Raw genomic sequence first — 19269 nt, 5'->3', positions numbered from 1 at the left:
ACATTCAAGCAAGAATGCAAACAGCTCCCCCACTGGACATTTGTAAATCATATTCCAGTCTTGAATGTACTATCAACGCTACTGAGATCTGCCTTTAGCATTTGAAAAGAAACAACACAATAATTGTGAATCTACCAAAGCAGTGAACAGCACTGTCGCTGTAGAGACATACCTCTTGGATCTATCCAAACATGATGAAACTGGACATTAAAGAGATAAAACCCTAACATGGCAGATGCCACAGAAAGAGCTAGAAAGATACGCCCAGATCTACTGTTATCAGCTCATCAGGGTATTGATAAAAGACTGAGAAACAGCAAAACACATCCCCCCATTCACACACGGCATCCCAAAGCAACTGACAAACACTACCAGCCCTAAAGACTGTGTTTGACTGTGAAAACAGGCCAACTGATACTGCCAAAGGAGAATTTGCACAGTCAATTCAGTACAAACACCGACGATCAAAAGCACTGCTAGAAATGGGAAGTGTATAATCATACCGAATTACACATAAGAATAAAGTCGTTCTTCAGGCAGAGAAAGAAAAAAATCTACGGGTGTACTGGGGACGGCAGGAGAAATAGACTGCTGAATTTAAGAATACGAGGACAAGACTTCTACAGCCGAAAGCCACACAACCAACGGGCGACTGGAGCGGGGAAGGGAAACGTGATACGGCAGAGAGTGAAAGACCCGAGCGAGACACGAAGGATGGAAGCAGGGAGGGAGTCGGGAGGCGCCGCGGTCGCAGCACTCACCGTGAGGGCGTCGGGCTCGGCGGCGCGGTGCGCGGCAGCGTCTTCCCCGCGCAGCGGCGCGGCCTCGTCGGGCGGCGGCCGGGCCGGGAGCGTGTCGCAGCTGCTGCCGCCCGCGCAGCGCGGCTGGCTCTTGCGCGAGTCGGCGGTGAGCGACACGTCGTGCGAGTAGGAGCGCAGGAAGGCGCGGACGCCGTCGATGCCCACGAAGTGCGAGGCCGGCACGCCGCGCCAGGCGCCCACGGCCGAAGGCGCCGGAGGCGGCCGCGAGAGGCGCCAGCGGCGCAGGCGCAGCGCCAGCAGCAGCAGCAGCAAGGCGACGAAGAGGCACGACACGGCCGCCACGGCCAGCACCAGCCAGCGCGTCAGGCTGCCGGCGGGCTCGGCCGGCGCCGCCGCGCTGCCCAGCTCCGACAGCAGCTCGGCCACGCTCTCGGCCAGCACCACCGTCAGCGTGGCCGTGGCCGACAGCGCCGGCCGGCCCCGGTCCTTCACCACCACCACCAGGCTGTGCCGCGCCGCGTCGCGGGCCAGCGGCGAGCGCGCCGTGCGCACCTCGCCGCTGTGCAGCCCCACGCGGAACAGCCCCGGCTCCGTCGCCTTGGCCAGCTCGTACGACAGCCACGCGTTCTGCCCCGCGTCCGCGTCCACCGCCACCACCTTGGCCACCAGCGCGCCGGGCTCCGCCGAGCGCGGCGCCAGCTCCACGCCCGCCCAGCTCCACGCGCCCGCGACGGACCCCGAGCCCGGACCCGAACCCGAACCCGGCGCCGCCGCCGGCGGGTACAGCACCTGCGGCGCGTTGTCGTTCTCGTCCGCGATCAGCAGCCGCACCGACACGTTGCTGCTGAGCGGCGGCGCGCCGCCGTCCTCCGCCCGCACCCACAGCTCCACCTCGCGCACCTCCTCGTAGTCGAACGAGCGCAGCGCGTACAGCGCGCCCGTCTCCGCCTGCACCGACACGTAGGACGACAGCGGCGCGCCCCGCAGCCGCCCCTCCCGCAGCCGGTAGCGCACGCGCGCGTTCTGCCCCCAGTCCGCGTCCCACGCGCGCACCGTCAGCACCAGCGCGCCCTCGGCGTTGTTCTCCGCCAGCCGGGCGCTGTAGCGCGCCTCCGCGAACACCGGCGCGTTGTCGTTCACGTCCAGCACCCGCAGCGCCAGCACCGCGCCGCTCCGCAGCGCCGGCGACCCGCCGTCCGCCGCCCGCACCGTCACGTTGTACTCCGACGCCCGCTCGCGGTCCAGCTCCCGCGCCGTCACCACGCTGTAGTAGTCGTCCAGCGCCCGCTCCAGGCGGAACGGGACGCTCTCGCCCAGGCTGCACCGCACCTCCCCGTTCGCGCCCGAGTCGCGGTCCTGCACGTGCAGCAGGGCCACCACCGTCCCCGGCGCCGCGTCCTCCGAGATCTCGCTCAGCGCCGACCGCACCGAAATCTCGGGCGCGTTGTCGTTCACGTCCGTCACCGAGATCGACACCTTCGCCGTGTCAGAAAGGCCACCGCCGTCCCTTGCCCTCACTTTCATTTCGTAGAACTCAGCTTCCTCGAAGTCCAGGTTCCTCAGTAGTCTGATGGCACCCGTGTCAGGCTCAAGATGGAATATCTTTGCAGCTTTCTCGGAAATCTCTGGAAATGAATACTGCAATTCGCCATTGGTTCCTTCGTCGGGATCGGTGGCGGTGACGCTGAGCAGCGTGGAGCCCACGGGCACGTCCTCGGGCACTCGCACCGTGTACACCGCCTGGCTGAACGCGGGCGCGTTGTCGTTGGCGTCCAGCACAGCCACGCGGATGCGCGCCGTGCCCGTCCGCGCCGGCTCGCCGCCGTCGCTCGCCCTCAGCAGCAGCTCGTGAAACGCCGCCTCCTCCCGGTCCAGCGCCTTGGCCAGCACCAGCTCGGGACGCTTCTCGCCGTCGGCTCCCGCCTGCACCGACAGCGAGAAATGCTCGTCGCCGCTCAGCGCGTAGTTCTGCAGGGAATTCACACCCACGTCCGGGTCGTGAGCCTCGGGCAGTGGAAATCGTGCCCCCGGAGCTGTCATTTCACTTATTTTCTCCTCTATCTCGAACTCCTTAAAAACGGGCGCATTGTCGTTGATGTCCATCATTTCTACTTCGATTGCATAAACCTTCATCTCGCCCTCCACGATCAGCTCACAGCGCAGCACGCATTGTGGTTCGCTCTCGCACAGCTGCTCCCTGTCGATCCTCTCGGCCGTCACTAAGTGGCCGCTGCTCGCATGCAGAGCGAAATACTGCTCTCTGCCTTGGGACACCACTCGGGCGCCGCGGGCGCCCAGCGCCGCCAGCTCCAGCGCCAGGTCCTTGGCCACGTCGCCCACGAACGAGCCCTTGGGCAGCTCCTCGGGCACCGAGTAGCGCAGCTGCCCCCACGCCGCCTCCCACGCCGCCAACAACACGCAGCACAGCAGCGCCCGCTGCCTCCGGCCCCAGCGCCCTTCTATCGCCAAGCGCATCTCCTGCACTGCTCCGCCGCCACCTCACGGTCGCCGCTTCCGCGCCGCTCCCACTCCGAGCTCTGCTTCCTCTTCTCTCTTTCCGCTTCTTCTCCGGCTCCGTCTCGGCGTCCGCTGCTGACCTCTCCCGCCGCCCCTCCGCCTCGCTGCAGCACCGCTCCGCACCGCGGGGCCGCTCGCAGCCCGCCCGGACGCCGACACAGAGACAGAGCGAGCGAGCGAGCCGGGCCGCAGCGGGCGGGGCTGCCTGCAGCGCTCCGCTCCTTCCTCTCCTCCGCGGTGAACAGCGGCGCCCGCAGCCAACGCCCGGCACTGCACGCACGGCTCCACCGACCGCCGCCGCTGCCTCTGCCGCGGGAACCGCCGCCACAGCCCAACCGCTGCACGATGCACTCCTTCATCACTTCGGTAACAGCCTTTTGCTTTCCTTTTCACTCGGTCCTTCTCGACTGGGTTGAGACGACATAGGTCTTGTTCACACTGCTCGCTGCCTACAGCAGCAGAGATTTCCTCTTCATCCCGTTATTTTTTAGGCTAGGGTGAATCTTTGTGATATATTCCATCTCTTTACACATTTCAGTCTTATCTCCTTTTTGCACAAGGGCACTCCTCCTTCCGATGTCCAGAGATTCTTCTTCAGTCACTCACGAATGTAATATTCCTAAGTTTTCCTTGTGTCTTTTATAATCTCAGTACTGCATACATTCCTGATGTCTTTTGTTTCCATTTCAACTGGCTTTATGAAACCGTCACACTTTCTCCATCTTACACAGGGAAGGGATTTCATGTGTTGTGCTTATAGCAGAATTCAACTGAAAGTGGAGTTCCCAAACCATACGATTCCTCCCTGTCACAGTGCAGGAGCCAGCAGCTCTCCTCTGCCCACCCCATCAATTCTGCGATTGGCCACAAGTTCTCCACATCAGTTTGTAACTTCTTCTCGACTAGCCAGCGTGCCACAGGTAGATCAGAGGTGATGGGCATATTCAACGCTTGCTGATTTTCTGCTACCACTTGATTGAACAATGGGTAGAGTATTGCTGTGTTCTCCAGTAACCTTTCCCTGCAAGCCGATAGCTTGGCTCTACGTGGTATTTCTTCTTCTACATGTAGTGAAACAAACTGGGGGCACTGCTGCAGGGTAAAACTGACTTGACACAACTCAGCTTTAAGAAGCCCTTTTCCAAAGCACTTGGAAGTCACTGGCAGTTCAAGCTGCATCTTCATTGGTCCTCGGTTGAGGGGACAAAACAGTTATTTCTTTCTTCAAGGCCATCGTGATAATGGACATGGAAAGGTGATCATCTTGATCTGTTATTTCTAACACACAGAAAGCAGGATTGTTATTTTCAATTCCAGTTCTAAATACTTCTGAGCATTATCTAGTTTTTGCAGAAGCACCCTCTGCATCACATACTCCATAGATTATTCTTACAATCATTCTCCAATTATTTTTTGGGTTCTCCAGCACTGCAATATCAACTCGTTGCTACATTCACTGGTGATTTCTCTTGTTCTTCCAGTGTCAACGGTCTACAATAAACTGTTCCAATAAACTGTATCCATGATACATCATAAAGGGTATGCGCCAAGCTTATTTTCCAATGCATCATGCAGATGAGTTCCCAACCCATGTACTTTCCCATTGTTGGGTTAGACAAGGAGCCAGGGGGACCCCTGAGCCCACTGAGAAGGCAGACTGTGCCATTTCAAGTGTTTTCAATTCTAATTATCAAGAAACACCTTGTAAGGCACACTGATGCAGTGTGTAGTTTCACTGACACATCTTTGCCTTAAAGTGAGCACCTGAAGTCAATGAAAACTCTAGTTGCATCTTTGTACATCATGATATTACATTCAGTGGTACTGGTTGAAGGCTTGTAAAAACAGGGCTGTCCTTCTTCAATGCCATGACATCGAATGAAAGGGATCTAGTGATATAGGCACTAACCTGGGCACAGTATTAGCAAGTAAAACTTGGTACAGGCAAATGCACTGCTGACCCATCAGTCATCCTATTTCAAGGATTGCCTGTGATCTCTATGTCTTTGTTGCAAGAATAATCTCTAGCCTTTGGTAAACTAAAACATGTACAAGTCAGCATCTACACCAAAGTGATAGAGAAATAATTTCTGTCATTCCTTGTGTGGGCAGTCTGCACCCGTCAGTTCCCTCTAAAATGTCTACATGCTTGGAGACTGGAACACTAGAAAACTCTGGCCTTCCTTTCAGTTCACTTCAATTTCTAACAAGATACCTACTCATAAACTGGAAGAAAACACCATGGCACTGGGTTTGAAGGAAACCAAGACCCATCAGAGACATGCAGCCAGGTGTACATGTAGGTGTAATATGACAGTACTATATGGGGTCTGGTATGGCCCTAGGTCAATGTTTTCAGGGAACATCTTTCCCCACAAAACTCTTCTTCTCTTCTTTGCCTTCAGCATCACAGAAGCCAGTACCTCCAGCTGCATTCAGTCGCTGTCACTTTTCAGGCCTACACTACGTACGCAGCCTTTGTCAAGTACCTGAATCTGGGGGAACCAATGCTGTCTCTAAGGATAAAGAAACCAGGATCATAGCAGAAATTGTTGCAGGCATTGGTACCACATGTGAAGGGAAATCCAGACAAGAAAGTTTGCTTTCAAGAGGCCAGACGGAGCCTTCTTAACAATTTTCCAAACTCGAAGCCAACCTGCCACCCACTGCACTCTGAAGTCTCTGCCTCTGTCAGCACCATGGACAGTATCCACACTCCTACTGTTATGTCAGACAGCACCAGGAGCATTTCATTCACTGACATTGTTTTGGAAGAGAAATATACACAAGTTTTATCGATGACAGCTCTACATATTCAACGTATGGAAACGAATCCCTCATTTCCATAAATGTAACGGACACTCCAATCTTCTAAGGTTTACATTGGCAGCAGAGACATAAAAAAAGGAACAGAGCAAAGAGCTACCCGCACATCTCTGGCATTCTACACTACCTCTGACTCCCCAAATACCCAGCTAGTGGCACAATGTGAACAGATAACACATTACTGAAAAGAAAATAAATACAATACTATTTTTTGCTGCCTTTTGCAATTCAACGTATCTACACGGACATAAGTCCAAGAAATGCTATCAACAGTCAAGCAGCACATAGAAGCATTCAAAGAGAAATACGGCTGAGGAACTCCTGAAGAAGATATAATGGTCATCCCTGTGGACACTAAAATTCAACCCCACAACATCTGGAATCCAATCAGTTTCGAAGCTGCAAATAGGACCCTAAACTCTTCCCGTAAACTACAAGATGGAGGATTTCAATTTAGGAAAAACTCACCACTTCTCAGAATGCTTCCAACTCTTCTGCTCATTTCTCACGACTATGAAAAAGAGTTAATAGGAGAACTACTTCAAATTGTTTCAGGAAAACAGAATCAGAATTGCTCAGGTTGGAAAAGACCTCCAAAATCATCAAGTCCAGCCTCAACTTAATCAGACTACCCTACCTCATACAACCCAAACCATAAGGGATTCAGACCCAGCATCACACATAACATTCTGTTTGTATGTATTTGTTGACACTTGCTCAGGGAAGGCCAGGAGGCTTGACAGTACAGCCATATGATTTCCAAATGCACAATGGTCTGTCCAGAAAATTAGAAATGGGGAACACAGCCACCCTGGGAAGAAGACCTATAAACAAAATTTCAACTATGAAGAAACGCTGCATCATGTGACATCTGGACACACAAGACGTTTCAAACAAGATTAATAAGCCATTGCCAGATATGCATCACCATTCCAAACACAGAGACAAATTTTATCATCAGACAATTACCATTACCCTGCAAGACATTGAAACTGGGAAAAAATGGTTCATACATACTACAGCTATTTGCACCAACTATGAAATCAAACCGCTGGCCACACAATATCACTGCCAACCCCCCTGTGGTCTACATTCAAATCCAGCCACATTCAAATGCAGCCACTCACCATCCTTGTTCTGCATTCACTGCCTTTTCTTGCACCACACAGACATTCAACATGAAGCAGTCGGTCAGCTGCTAGCAAGAGCATGTCATTCAGTTACAGTTGAAGAAAACATTAGCATGTCCAAGTCCTTTTCCTGACTGGTGGAAACAAGTAAGGTCATCCAGGGCAATGAGAGCTCCCTCCCACACTGTCCACTAGTTTAAGCTTTGACAACAAACAAGGCAAAACTGAGAAGTGAAGCAATTACTTACCAATCTTCAGATCGTGCTGTGCAGTCACGGCAAATGTCATTCAACATGAAGCTAAAGTGATGGACCCACAAAATGGCACTTACCTTCCAATTGCCTTCTAGCAATGTCTGCTCCATTCCTATGCAGTCAGAATTCAAACAACCCTCTTTCCTCCACATTTTCTTCATACTTGGCATCCCCAAGCAATTCCCAAATAATATGCCTATGATTCTCTTCAATATTTGTTGATAACAAACACCTTCAAAGACCAGTAGCCCAGCCCATTTCCCTACAATATGCAAAAAGACCATGACAGGGGTTGACACAAGAACATCTTTTCCATCAACGTATCATCATGCACAGAAGTTGGAAAGAGTTTAAACATAAAGCAGAAATCATATATAAGGTCGTTAACCTTTTGTTTCAAGACCAACACACCTGAGACACCCAGCACATGTGCGACTGGGAAGTCAATGAGCCCTGCCAACAATGCAACGTGTAAGGTGGCAGACAAAGCAAACTCATGGTTGGAAGCACACAGAAAGAAAGAAAACAGAAGTTGAAGTCCCTACCTGTGGGACTATTTTAGAAGTTAAGACTACCGAGAAACTATAAGACATCATCTTTAACCCCCTGCTTCTTTTTACCTCATATAATCTTGTCTACAGCTTGAGACCTTGTCAATGGAAGAATTTCCTGTAGTACAACACTCTCATTTTGAAGCATAACAACACTGGCCAGAAATGGAAAACATGAACCACATCCATCCAGGTAGTATAGGCCGGAAGACATGAAAATCACAGTGAAGGAAATCACAGGGATAGAGGATAATAGAGATGAATAAACAAGAATTCACACTGGGATTATATGGCATTCTAGCTCTAAAGAGCTGTTCCACAAACAACTTTGGTGAACAATTCATTTCCAGGCAAATAACGTTGCCTCTAAAGACCGGGAAATAAGGATTATACTGTTACCACCACAGAGCATTGAACCAGCTATGAAGTCAAACCATACACTTGTCTAAACCACACTAACTAATTACTACTTAGAATCAACACCAGCCTCTCACCTTCTTCTCTCAATATTCAGACTTCACTTGCATCATCAACTGGAACCGCACTGAGCACTAAGTTGATCATGAACAACACTTCATTCAGCAGTGTTTTACAGAAACCTAAGACTATGAAATTATTCCTATTGACAGCTTTAATCATGCAAGACATGTACGGAAAGATCTCCAACACTGGGTATTTATAACTGATATTCCAGTCTTGAAAGGGCTATCAATTACACTGTGATCCGTCTTTAGCATTCAAAAAGAAACAAAGCATTAATGTTGCATCTACCAAAGTGATAAACAGCATTGACGCTGTAGACACATCACTCTTGCATCTGCCCAAACGTGATGTAACTAAACATTAAAGTGATAAAATCCCAACATGGCAGATGCCATAAGAAGTGTTAGCAAAGATACGCCCAGATCTATTCATAGGAGGTCATCAGGACATTGACAAAAGGCTGAGAAACAGCAAAACACATGCCCTGCTTTCATCATAAGCCATTCACACAAGGCACCCACAAAAGGAGTAGTTAAACACTACAGGCTGCAGAGATAGCGATTAATTGTGATTACAGGCATATAGCCAATGGCAAATGATGGCCATACGATTCATCAAGCACTTTGATCAAACACACTGCTACCAATGGGAAGCCCATATAGATAGATAATTCGAAATAATAACAAGGTAACTGGACAGACCGTGAAGAAAACGCTGGCTATGCATATTCGGGAGGTCAGGATCAAAGGTCAGTGCAATCTGGGGACATCAGAAGTAAAGATGTGTTCAATTTAGAAATAGAAAGAGAAGACTTTGTACTGCCAGCAGCCACACAACCAACGACAGACTGGAGCGGGGAAGGGAAACGTGATATCAGGGAATGTCAAATCCCAAGGGACAGCCGAGCGAGGGACCGGGGAGCCGCCGCGGTCGCAGCACTCACCGTGAGGGTGTCGGGCTCGGCGGCGCGGTGCGCGGCAGCGTCTTCCCCGCGCAGCGGCGCGGCCTCGTCGGGCGGCGGCCGGGCCGGGAGCGTGTCGCAGCAGCTGCCGCCCGCGCAGCGCGGCTGGCTCTTGCGCGAGTCGGCGGTGAGCGACACGTCGTGCGAGTAGGAGCGCAGGAAGGCGCGGACGCCGTCGATGCCCACGAAGTGCGAGGCCGGCACGCCGCGCCAGGCGCCCACGGCCGAAGGCGCCGGAGGCGGCCGTGAGAGGCGCCAGCGGCGCAGGCGCAGCGCCAGCAGCAGCAGCAGCAAGGCGACGAAGAGGCACGACACGGCCGCCACGGCCAGCACCAGCCAGCGCGTCAGGCTGCCGGCGGGCTCGGCCGGCGCCGCCGCGCTGCCCAGCTCCGACAGCAGCTCGGCCACGCTCTCGGCCAGCACCACCGTCAGCGTGGCCGTGGCCGACAGCGCCGGCCGGCCCCGGTCCTTCACCACCACCACCAGGCTGTGCCGCGCCGCGTCGCGGGCCAGCGGCGAGCGCGCCGTGCGCACCTCGCCGCTGTGCAGCCCCACGCGGAACAGCCCCGGCTCCGTCGCCTTGGCCAGCTCGTACGACAGCCACGCGTTCTGCCCCGCGTCCGCGTCCACCGCCACCACCTTGGCCACCAGCGCGCCGGGCTCCGCCGAGCGCGGCGCCAGCTCCACGCCCGCCCAGCTCCACGCGCCCGCGACGGACCCCGAGCCCGGACCCGAACCCGGACCCGGCGCCGCCGCCGGCGGGTACAGCACCTGCGGCGCGTTGTCGTTCTCGTCCGCGATCAGCAGCCGCACCGACACGTTGCTGCTGAGCGGCGGCGCGCCGCCGTCCTCCGCCCGCACCCACAGCTCCACCTCGCGCACCTCCTCGTAGTCGAACGAGCGCAGCGCGTACAGCGCGCCCGTCTCCGCCTGCACCGACACGTAGGACGACAGCGGCGCGCCCCGCAGCCGCCCCTCCCGCAGCCGGTAGCGCACGCGCGCGTTCTGCCCCCAGTCCGCGTCCCACGCGCGCACCGTCAGCACCAGCGCGCCCTCGGCGTTGTTCTCCGCCAGCCGGGCGCTGTAGCGCGCCTCCGCGAACACCGGCGCGTTGTCGTTCACGTCCAGCACCCGCAGCGCCAGCACCGCGCCGCTCCGCAGCGCCGGCGACCCGCCGTCCGCCGCCCGCACCGTCACGTTGTACTCCGACGCCCGCTCGCGGTCCAGCTCCCGCGCCGTCACCACGCTGTAGTAGTCGTCCAGCGCCCGCTCCAGGCGGAACGGGACGCTCTCGCCCAGGCTGCACCGCACCTCCCCGTTCGCGCCCGAGTCGCGGTCCTGCACGTGCAGCAGGGCCACCACCGTCCCCGGCGCCGCGTCCTCCGAGATCTCGCTCAGCGCCGACCGCACCGAAATCTCGGGCGCGTTGTCATTTACGTCCGTCACCGAAACTGAGACTTTGGCTATGTCGAAACGACCACCGCCGTCATGTGCCTGAACCTCTATTTCGTATAAGTTTCCTTCCTCGAAGTCGAGGTTTTTCCGTAGCTTTATCGCTCCCGTATTGGGTACTAGGTGGAAGAATTTCGTTACAGCGTTTGTTAGTTTTCTAAACGAGTACATCACTTCGCCGTTGGTTCCGTCGTCGGGATCGGTGGCGGTGACGCTGAGCAGCGTGGAGCCCACGGGCACGTCCTCGGGCACTCGCACCGTGTACACCGCCTGGCTGAACGCGGGCGCGTTGTCGTTGGCGTCCAGCACAGCCACGCGGATGCGCGCCGTGCCCGTCCGCGCCGGCTCGCCGCCGTCGCTCGCCCTCAGCAGCAGCTCGTGAAACGCCGCCTCCTCCCGGTCCAGCGCCTTGGCCAGCACCAGCTCGGGACGCTTCTCGCCGTCGGCTCCCGCCTGCACCGACAGCGAGAAGTGCTCGTCGCCGCTCAGCGTGTAGCTCTGCAGGGAATTCACACCCACGTCCGGGTCGTAAGCCATACTCAGGACAAAACGGGATCCTGGTGTTGTGGTCTCACTCATTCTCAGTTCCTTTTCTGCTTCACCGAAGCTGGGCGTGTTGTCATTAATATCCGTGATTTCTACTTCAATTGCATAAACCTTCATCTCGCCCTCCACGATTAGCTCACAGCGCAGCACGCATTCCGATTCGCTCTCGCACAGCTGCTCCCTGTCGATCCTCTCGGCCGTCACCAAGTGGCCGCTGCTCGCATGCAGAGCGAAGTACTGCGCCCTGCCTTGGGACACCACTCGGGCGCCGCGGGCGCCCAGCGCCGCCAGCTCCAGCGCCAGGTCCTTGGCCACGTCGCCCACGAACGAGCCCTTGGGCAGCTCCTCGGGCACCGAGTAGCGCAGCTGCCCCCACGCCGCCTCCCACGCCGCCACCAACACGCAGCACAGCAGCGCCCGCTGCCTCCGGCCCCAGCGCCCTTCTCTCGCCAAGCGCATCTCCTGCACTGCTCCGCCGCCACCTCACGGTCGCCGCTTCCGCGCCGCTCCCACTCCGAGCTCTGCTTCCTCTTCTCTCTTTCCGCTTCTTCTCCGGCTCCGTCTCGGCGTCCGCTGCCGACCTCTCCCGCCGCCCCTCCGCCTCGCTGCAGCACCGCTCCGCTCCGCGGGGCCGCTCGCAGCCCGCCCGGACGCCGACACAGAGACAGAGCGAGCGAGCGAGCCGGGCCGCAGCGGGCGGGGCTGCCTGCAGCGCTCCGCTCCTTCCTCTCCTCCACGGTGAACAGCGGCGCCCGCAGCCAACGCCCGGCACTGCACGCACGGCTCCACCGACCGCCGCCGCTGCCTCTGCCGCGGGAACCGCCGCCACAGCACAACCGCCGCACGATGCACTCCTTCAGCATTTCGGTAATTTTCCTGGCACTTCTTTTCATCTTTCCGTTCTTGTGTCGATGAGAAGACATCCTGTTTTGTTTAACGTGCTTACTCTGTACGAGCAGCAAAGAGAACCTCTTCAGTCCGGTATTTCTAATTCAGACCAAGTACAATCTTTGTGGTTTATTTCATCTCTTAACACTTCTGATTCTTAACCCGTTTTTGCAGTAGCACTACCAAATAAAGGTTGTTATTGATGTCGCACTCTAACGTGACGTTCCGATGTTTTCCACATGTCTTCAATACTCCAAGAGTTGCATACATTCATCTTTTCAGTTGTTTGCATGTCAGCTGCCTTTAGAAAACCACACCTTCTCCATCACACACAGAAAAGGGATTTCATGTGCCTTGATCATATTGGAGTTCAACAAAAAGTGGAGTTCCCAAACCAAACGATTTATCCCTGTTATGGTGCAGGAGCCAGCAGCTCCCCTCAGCCCTCCCCATAAATTCTGCACTTAGCCACAAGCTCTCCACATCAGTTTGTAACGTGTTCTTGAAAAGCCAGCGTGCCACACGTAGTTCAGTGGTGATGGGCATATTCAGTGCTTGCTTATATAATGCTTCCTCTTGATTGAACAAGTGTAGAAGAGCACTGCTGTGTCCTCCAAAAACTTTTCATTTTCACTTCTAACTCTTAATAGTTCTGAGAACTATGAGTTTTGTTTTGTTTTGCTTTCAGTAGCAGCATTTCCACCATGAACTCCTCCGTGGCTGCCTTAAGTGAGTACATTATTTTGCCGTTGGTTCCATCGTCAGGATCGGTGGTGATTATTCTTGCAGTCATTCCACAACTTAGTGCTACATTCTGTTGTGGTTTCTGTTGTCCTTTCCACGTCAGCAGACTAAAATAAGCTCTTCCCATGTGTCCATAACACACTGTGAAGGGAACATTCCATGCACGTTCACCAGTGCATCATGAAGACAAGTTCCCAATCCACATAATTCCTCCTTGTTGGGTTAGATGAGGAGCCAGGCATTCCCCTGAGCCCTCTCAGATGGCAGGCCCTGTGTCTCCAGTCCTTCAAGAAATGAGAACAACCCACAAGAGGTTTCCACAAGTGTTGCAGACAAGTCTGTTCCACTTTTCCACATTACCAGCATGCCACAGGGCTTTGAGAGGTCATCCATGTATATAATGTTTGATGACCTTTTGCAATCTCTTGTTTACAACAATTGGTAGAAGAACATGGCTGTGTTCTCCGAAACTCCTTCCTGCAAACCAGTAGCTCGGTCATTTCAAATACTTCTGATTCTAATTATAAAGAAACATCAGGTCCATGGGAGGGGTCGATTACAGTGTGTAGTTTCATTAACACAACTTTGCCTTCAAATGAGGACTCGGTTGTCACTGAAAATTCAAGCTGCATCTTCATATATCATGATTTGACACCCAGTGCATTGGGTGAAGGCTTGTACAACAAAGATTGTCATTTATGATCACCACGACACTGAAAGAAAGGTGCTCAGTAAAATAAACACTAATTTTGACACAATACAACAAATAACAATACAGTGCAGGCAAATCCACTGCTGACCCATCAATCTTCTATTTCAAGGGCAGTCTTCATACTCCCAAACTACCTGTGATCTCTATGTCTGTGTTGCAAGAATAACAATCTCTAGCCTTTGAAAGCTAAGACTCGTACAAGGGAGCATCTACACTGAAGTGACAGAGAAACATTTTCCGCCATACTTTGTCTGCACCCACCAGATTCTGGTAGAATGTTTGCACACCTGCAGACTGGAACAGCGGAAAACTCCAGCCTTGTTTTCATTTCTCATGTATTTCTAAAAAGATACCTACCCATGAACTGGAAGAAAAGACCAAGGCACCTGCTGTGAAGGAAACCGTGTCCCATCGGAGATATGCAACCAGATGCACATGCAAGTGGAATATGACAGCACTAATTCTGGTACGGCCCTAGGCGTTTTCAGGGAATGCCTTCCCCAATAACACTGTTCCGCTATTCTTTGGCTTCAGCATCACACAAATCAGTGCCTCCAGCTCCATTCTCTTTCACTTTTCAGGCCTGCTCTACATACGCGGTGTTTGCCTAATCCTTGGTATGGGGGAACAAACGCTGCCTCTGAGGACAAAGGAACCAGGATCATAGCAGAAATAGTTGCAGGCATTGGCACAAGATGTGAAAGGAAATCCAGACAAGCAGGTTTGCTATCAAGAGGCCAGACAGAGCTTCCTTAACCCAACAACTTTCCAAACTCACACACTGCACTCCGAACTTCTTCAGCACCACGGACAGCATCCACGTTCCTACTGTTATGTCAGACAATAGCGGGAGCGTTTCACTCCCTGACGGTGCTTTGAAAGAGAAATATATCCAAGTCTCAGCCTTGGTCACTTCACACAATCAAAGTAGGGATTCGACTCCCTCATTTCTGCAATTCTGATGGACCTGACAATCTTTTAAGGTCTACGCCTGGAGCAGAGAAATAAAAAAGGAAGAGAGAAGAGCTACCCACACATCTCCGCCATTCCACACCAGCTCTGATTCTCCTGAAATACCCAGCTAGTGGCTGACGTGAACAAGGCACATGCACATATAACACATTACTAAAGAAAAACAAACAAACAAACAACAAAAAAACATCACCGTTTTTGCTGTTCATTCGAATTCAAGATATTTACATGAACATAAGACCAGGAAATTCTGCCATCAGTCAAGCAGCACATGGAAACATTCAAACAGAAATGAGGATGAGAAACTCCTCAAAAAGGAATAATGGTAATCCCTGTGGATGCTAAAACTAATCCCACAACATATGGAATCCAAACAGTTTTTAAGCTGCAGGTAAGGCCCTAAACTCTTCCCCTACACTATGCAGTAGAGGATTTCATTTCAGGAAAAATTCACCACTTCTCAGAAAGATTCCAATTCTCCTGTTCATCTCTTATGAATATGAAACTTTAAAGAATGAAAAAGAGTTAATAGAAGAACTATTTCAAATTACGTCAGGAAACCATAGAATCATAGAACCATACAACTGCTAAGGTTCAAAAAGACCATCAAGATCATCAAGCTCAAGTTCAACATAACCATGCAACACTAACTCTAACAACACAAACAATGAGGGATTCAGTCACAGTTTCATCACACAAAACATTCTGTCTTCATGAGCTTGTGGAGACTTGCTCAAGGAAAGTCCAGAGTTTCTGCAAGAATTTTAGTGAAGCAATCAAAATGTACCCATCTCAAAAGAAAGCTAAATAACTACTACTTAGATTCAACACCAGCATCTCACCTTCTTCTCTCAACACTCACAGAATTCAATTGCATGACCAACTCTAACAGCATTTGGCACTAAGTTGATCCTGAACAGCACTTCATTCAGCAGTAGTTAACAGAAACCTAAGAATATAAAATTCTTCCTACTGACAGCTTTAAACATTCAAGCAAGAATGCAAACAGCTCCCCCACTAGACATTTGTAAATCATATTCCAGGCCTGAATGTACTATCAACGCCATACGGCAGAGTGTGATAGACCCGAGCGAGAGGCGACCGAGGACGAAGGGAGGGAGCGGGGAGGCGCCGCGGTCGCAGCACTCACCGTGAGGGCGTCGGGCTCATCAGCGCGGTGCGCGGCAGCGTCTTCCCCGCGCAGCGGCGCGGCCTCGTCGGGCGGCGGCCGGGCCGGGAGCGTGTCGCAGCAGCTGCCGCCCGCGCAGCGCGGCTGGCTCTTGCGCGAGTCGGCGGTGAGCGACACGTCGTGCGAGTAGGAGCGCAGGAAGGCGCGGACGCCGTCGATGCCCACGAAGTGCGAGGCCGGCACGCCGCGCCAGGCGCCCACGGCCGAAGGCGCCGGAGGCGGCCGCGAGAGGCGCCAGCGGCGCAGGCGCAGCGCCAGCAGCAGCAGCAGCAAGGCGACGAAGAGGCACGACACGGCCGCCACGGCCAGCACCAGCCAGCGCGTCAGGCTGCCGGCGGGCTCGGCCGGCGCCGCCGCGCTGCCCAGCTCCGACAGCAGCTCGGCCACGCTCTCGGCCAGCACCACCGTCAGCGTGGCCGTGGCCGACAGCGCCGGCCGGCCCCGGTCCTTCACCACCACCACCAGGCTGTGCCGCGCCGCGTCGCGGGCCAGCGGCGAGCGCGCCGTGCGCACCTCGCCGCTGTGCAGCCCCACGCGGAACAGCCCCGGCTCCGTCGCCTTGGCCAGCTCGTACGACAGCCACGCGTTCTGCCCCGCGTCCGCGTCCACCGCCACCACCTTGGCCACCAGCGCGCCGGGCTCCGCCGAGCGCGGCGCCAGCTCCACGCCCGCCCAGCTCCACGCGCCCGCGACGGACCCCGAGCCCGGACCCAAACCCGAACCCGGCGCCGCCGCCGGCGGGTACAGCACCTGCGGCGCGTTGTCGTTCTCGTCCGCGATCAGCAGCCGCACCGACACGTTGCTGCTGAGCGGCGGCGCGCCGCCGTCCTCCGCCCGCACCCACAGCTCCACCTCGCGCACCTCCTCGTAGTCGAACGAGCGCAGCGCGTACAGCGCGCCCGTCTCCGCCTGCACCGACACGTAGGACGACAGCGGCGCGCCCCGCAGCCGCCCCTCCCGCAGCCGGTAGCGCACGCGCGCGTTCTGCCCCCAGTCCGCGTCCCACGCGCGCACCGTCAGCACCAGCGCGCCCTCGGCGTTGTTCTCCGCCAGCCGGGCGCTGTAGCGCGCCTCCGCGAACACCGGCGCGTTGTCGTTCACGTCCAGCACCCGCAGCGCCAGCACCGCGCCGCTCCGCAGCGCCGGCGACCCGCCGTCCGCCGCCCGCACCGTCACGTTGTACTCCGACGCCCGCTCGCGGTCCAGCTCCCGCGCCGTCACCACGCTGTAGTAGTCGTCCAGCGCCCGCTCCAGGCGGAACGGGACGCTCTCGCCCAGGCTGCACCGCACCTCCCCGTTCGCGCCCGAGTCGCGGTCCTGCACGTGCAGCAGGGCCACCACCGTCCCCGGCGCCGCGTCCTCCGAGATCTCGCTCAGCGCCGACCGCACCGAAATCTCGGGCGCGTTGTCGTTCACGTCCGTCACCGAGATCGACACCTTCGCCGTGTCGAAAAGTTCCCCTCCGTCCCGAGCCTGTACTTCGAGTTCATAAGACTGGTCTTCCTCGAAGTCCAGGTTCCTTACTAGCCTGATCGCTCCTGTGTCAGGTTCCAGGTGGAAGAATTCAGACGCAGTGACTGTGCCTTTCTTTATCGAATATTTCACGTCTCCATTGGTTCCGTCATCGGGATCGGTGGCGGTGACGCTGAGCAGCGTGGAGCCCACGGGCACGTCCTCGGGCACTCGCACCGTGTACACCGCCTGGCTGAACGCGGGCGCGTTGTCGTTGGCGTCCAGCACAGCCACGCGGATGCGCGCCGTGCCCGTCCGCGCCGGCTCGCCGCCGTCGCTCGCCCTCAGCAGCAGCTCGTGAAACGCCGCCTCCTCCCGGTCCAGCGCCTTGGCCAGCACCAGCTCGGGACGCTTCTCGCCGTCGGCTCCCGCCTGCACCGACAGCGAGAAGTGCTCGTCGCCGCTCAGCGCGTAGCTCTGCAGGGAATTCACACCCACGTCAGGGTCGTGAGCCTCCGGCAGTGGAAATCGTGCCCCCGGAGCTGTCATTTCACTTATTTTCTCCTCTATCTCGAACTCCTTAAAAACGGGCGCATTGTCGTTGATGTCCGTCATTTCTACTTCGATTGCATAAACCTTCATCTCGCCCTCCACGATCAGCTCACAGCGCAGCACGCATTTCTCCTGCAGCCGGCACAGCTGCTCCCTGTCGATCCTCTCGGCCGTCACCAAGTGGCCGCTGCTCGCATGCAGAGCGAAATACTGCGCCCTGCCTTGGGACACCACTCGGGCGCCGCGGGCGCCCAGCGCCGCCAGCTCCAGCGCCAGGTCCTTGGCCACGTCGCCCACGAACGAGCCCTTGGGCAGCTCCTCGGGCACCGAGTAGCGCAGCTGCCCCCACGCCGCCTCCCACGCCGCCACCAACACGCAGCACAGCAGCGCCCGCTGCCTCCGGCCCCAGCGCCCTTCTCTCGCCAAGCGCATCTCCTGCACTGCTCCGCCGCCACCTCACGCTCGCCGCTTCCGCGCCGCTCCCACTCCGAGCTCTGCTTCCTCTTCTCTCTTTCCGCTTCTTCTCCGGCTCCGTATCGGCGTCCGCTGCCGACCTCTCCCGCCGCCCCTCCGCCTCGCTGCAGCACCGCTCCGCTCCGCGGGGCCGCTCGCAGCCCGCCCGGACGCCGACACAGAGACAGAGCGAGCGAGCGAGCCGGGCCGCAGCGGGCGGGGCTGCCTGCAGCGCTCGGCTCCTTCCTCTCCTCCGCGGTGAACAGCGGCGCCCGCAGCCAACGCCCGGCACTGCACGCACGGCTCCACCGACCGCCGCCGCTGCCTCAGCCGCGGGAACCGCCGCCACAGCACAACCGCCGCACCGTGCACTACGTCTGCACTTCGGTAACAGCCTTTTGCTTTCCTTTTCACCCGGTCCTTCTCGACTGGGTTGAGACGACATAGGTCTTGTTCACACTGCTCGCTGCCTACAGCAGCAGAGATTTTCTCTTCATCCCGTTATTTTTTAGTCTAGGTTGCATCTTTTTGGTTTCTTCCATCTCTTTACACATCTCAGTCTTATCTCCTTTTTGCACAAGGGCACTCCTCCTTCCGATGTCCAGAGATTCTTCTTCAGTCACTCGCGAATGTAATATTCCTAAGTTTTCCTTGTGTCTTTTATAATCTCAGTACCGCATACATTCCTGATGTCTTTTGTTTCCATTTCAACTGGCTTTACGAAACTGTCACACTTTCTCCATCTTACACAGGGAAGGGATTTTATGTGTTGTGCTTATAGCAGAATTCAACTGAAAGTGGAGTGGGCATATTCAACGCTTGCTGA

General features: G+C 55.6%; 1 protein-coding gene across 3 annotated transcripts in view; it reads right to left on the bottom strand.

Annotated features, from left to right (window-relative positions):
* Positions 1 to 18891, bottom strand: part of LOC116231941 (protocadherin gamma-C5-like) — a 63198-nt gene extending 44307 nt beyond the window's left edge. Inside the window, exon 1 of one of the 3 annotated variants that reach the window (XM_090150926.1) lies at positions 15948 to 18891. In XM_090150926.1, the coding sequence (XP_090007052.1) occupies positions 15948 to 18422 (2475 nt within the window). In that variant the 5' untranslated portion in view covers positions 18423 to 18891. Of the gene's footprint in view, positions 1 to 1550; positions 3808 to 9465; positions 12396 to 15947 lie in introns of those variants that run through there. The other 2 variants (XM_090150927.1, XM_090150929.1) reach the window with 2 other exon arrangements.
* Between the last annotated feature and the right edge of the window lie 378 nt (positions 18892 to 19269).

This window comes from Phasianus colchicus, chromosome 15 (genome assembly GCF_987193195.1).
Source record: "Phasianus colchicus chromosome 15, bPhaCol1.hap1.1, whole genome shotgun sequence".
Taxonomy (NCBI): Eukaryota; Metazoa; Chordata; class Aves; order Galliformes; family Phasianidae; genus Phasianus; species Phasianus colchicus.
Note: the sequence above shows the minus strand (reverse complement) of the source record. Positions and strands in the feature narration are given on the sequence as shown.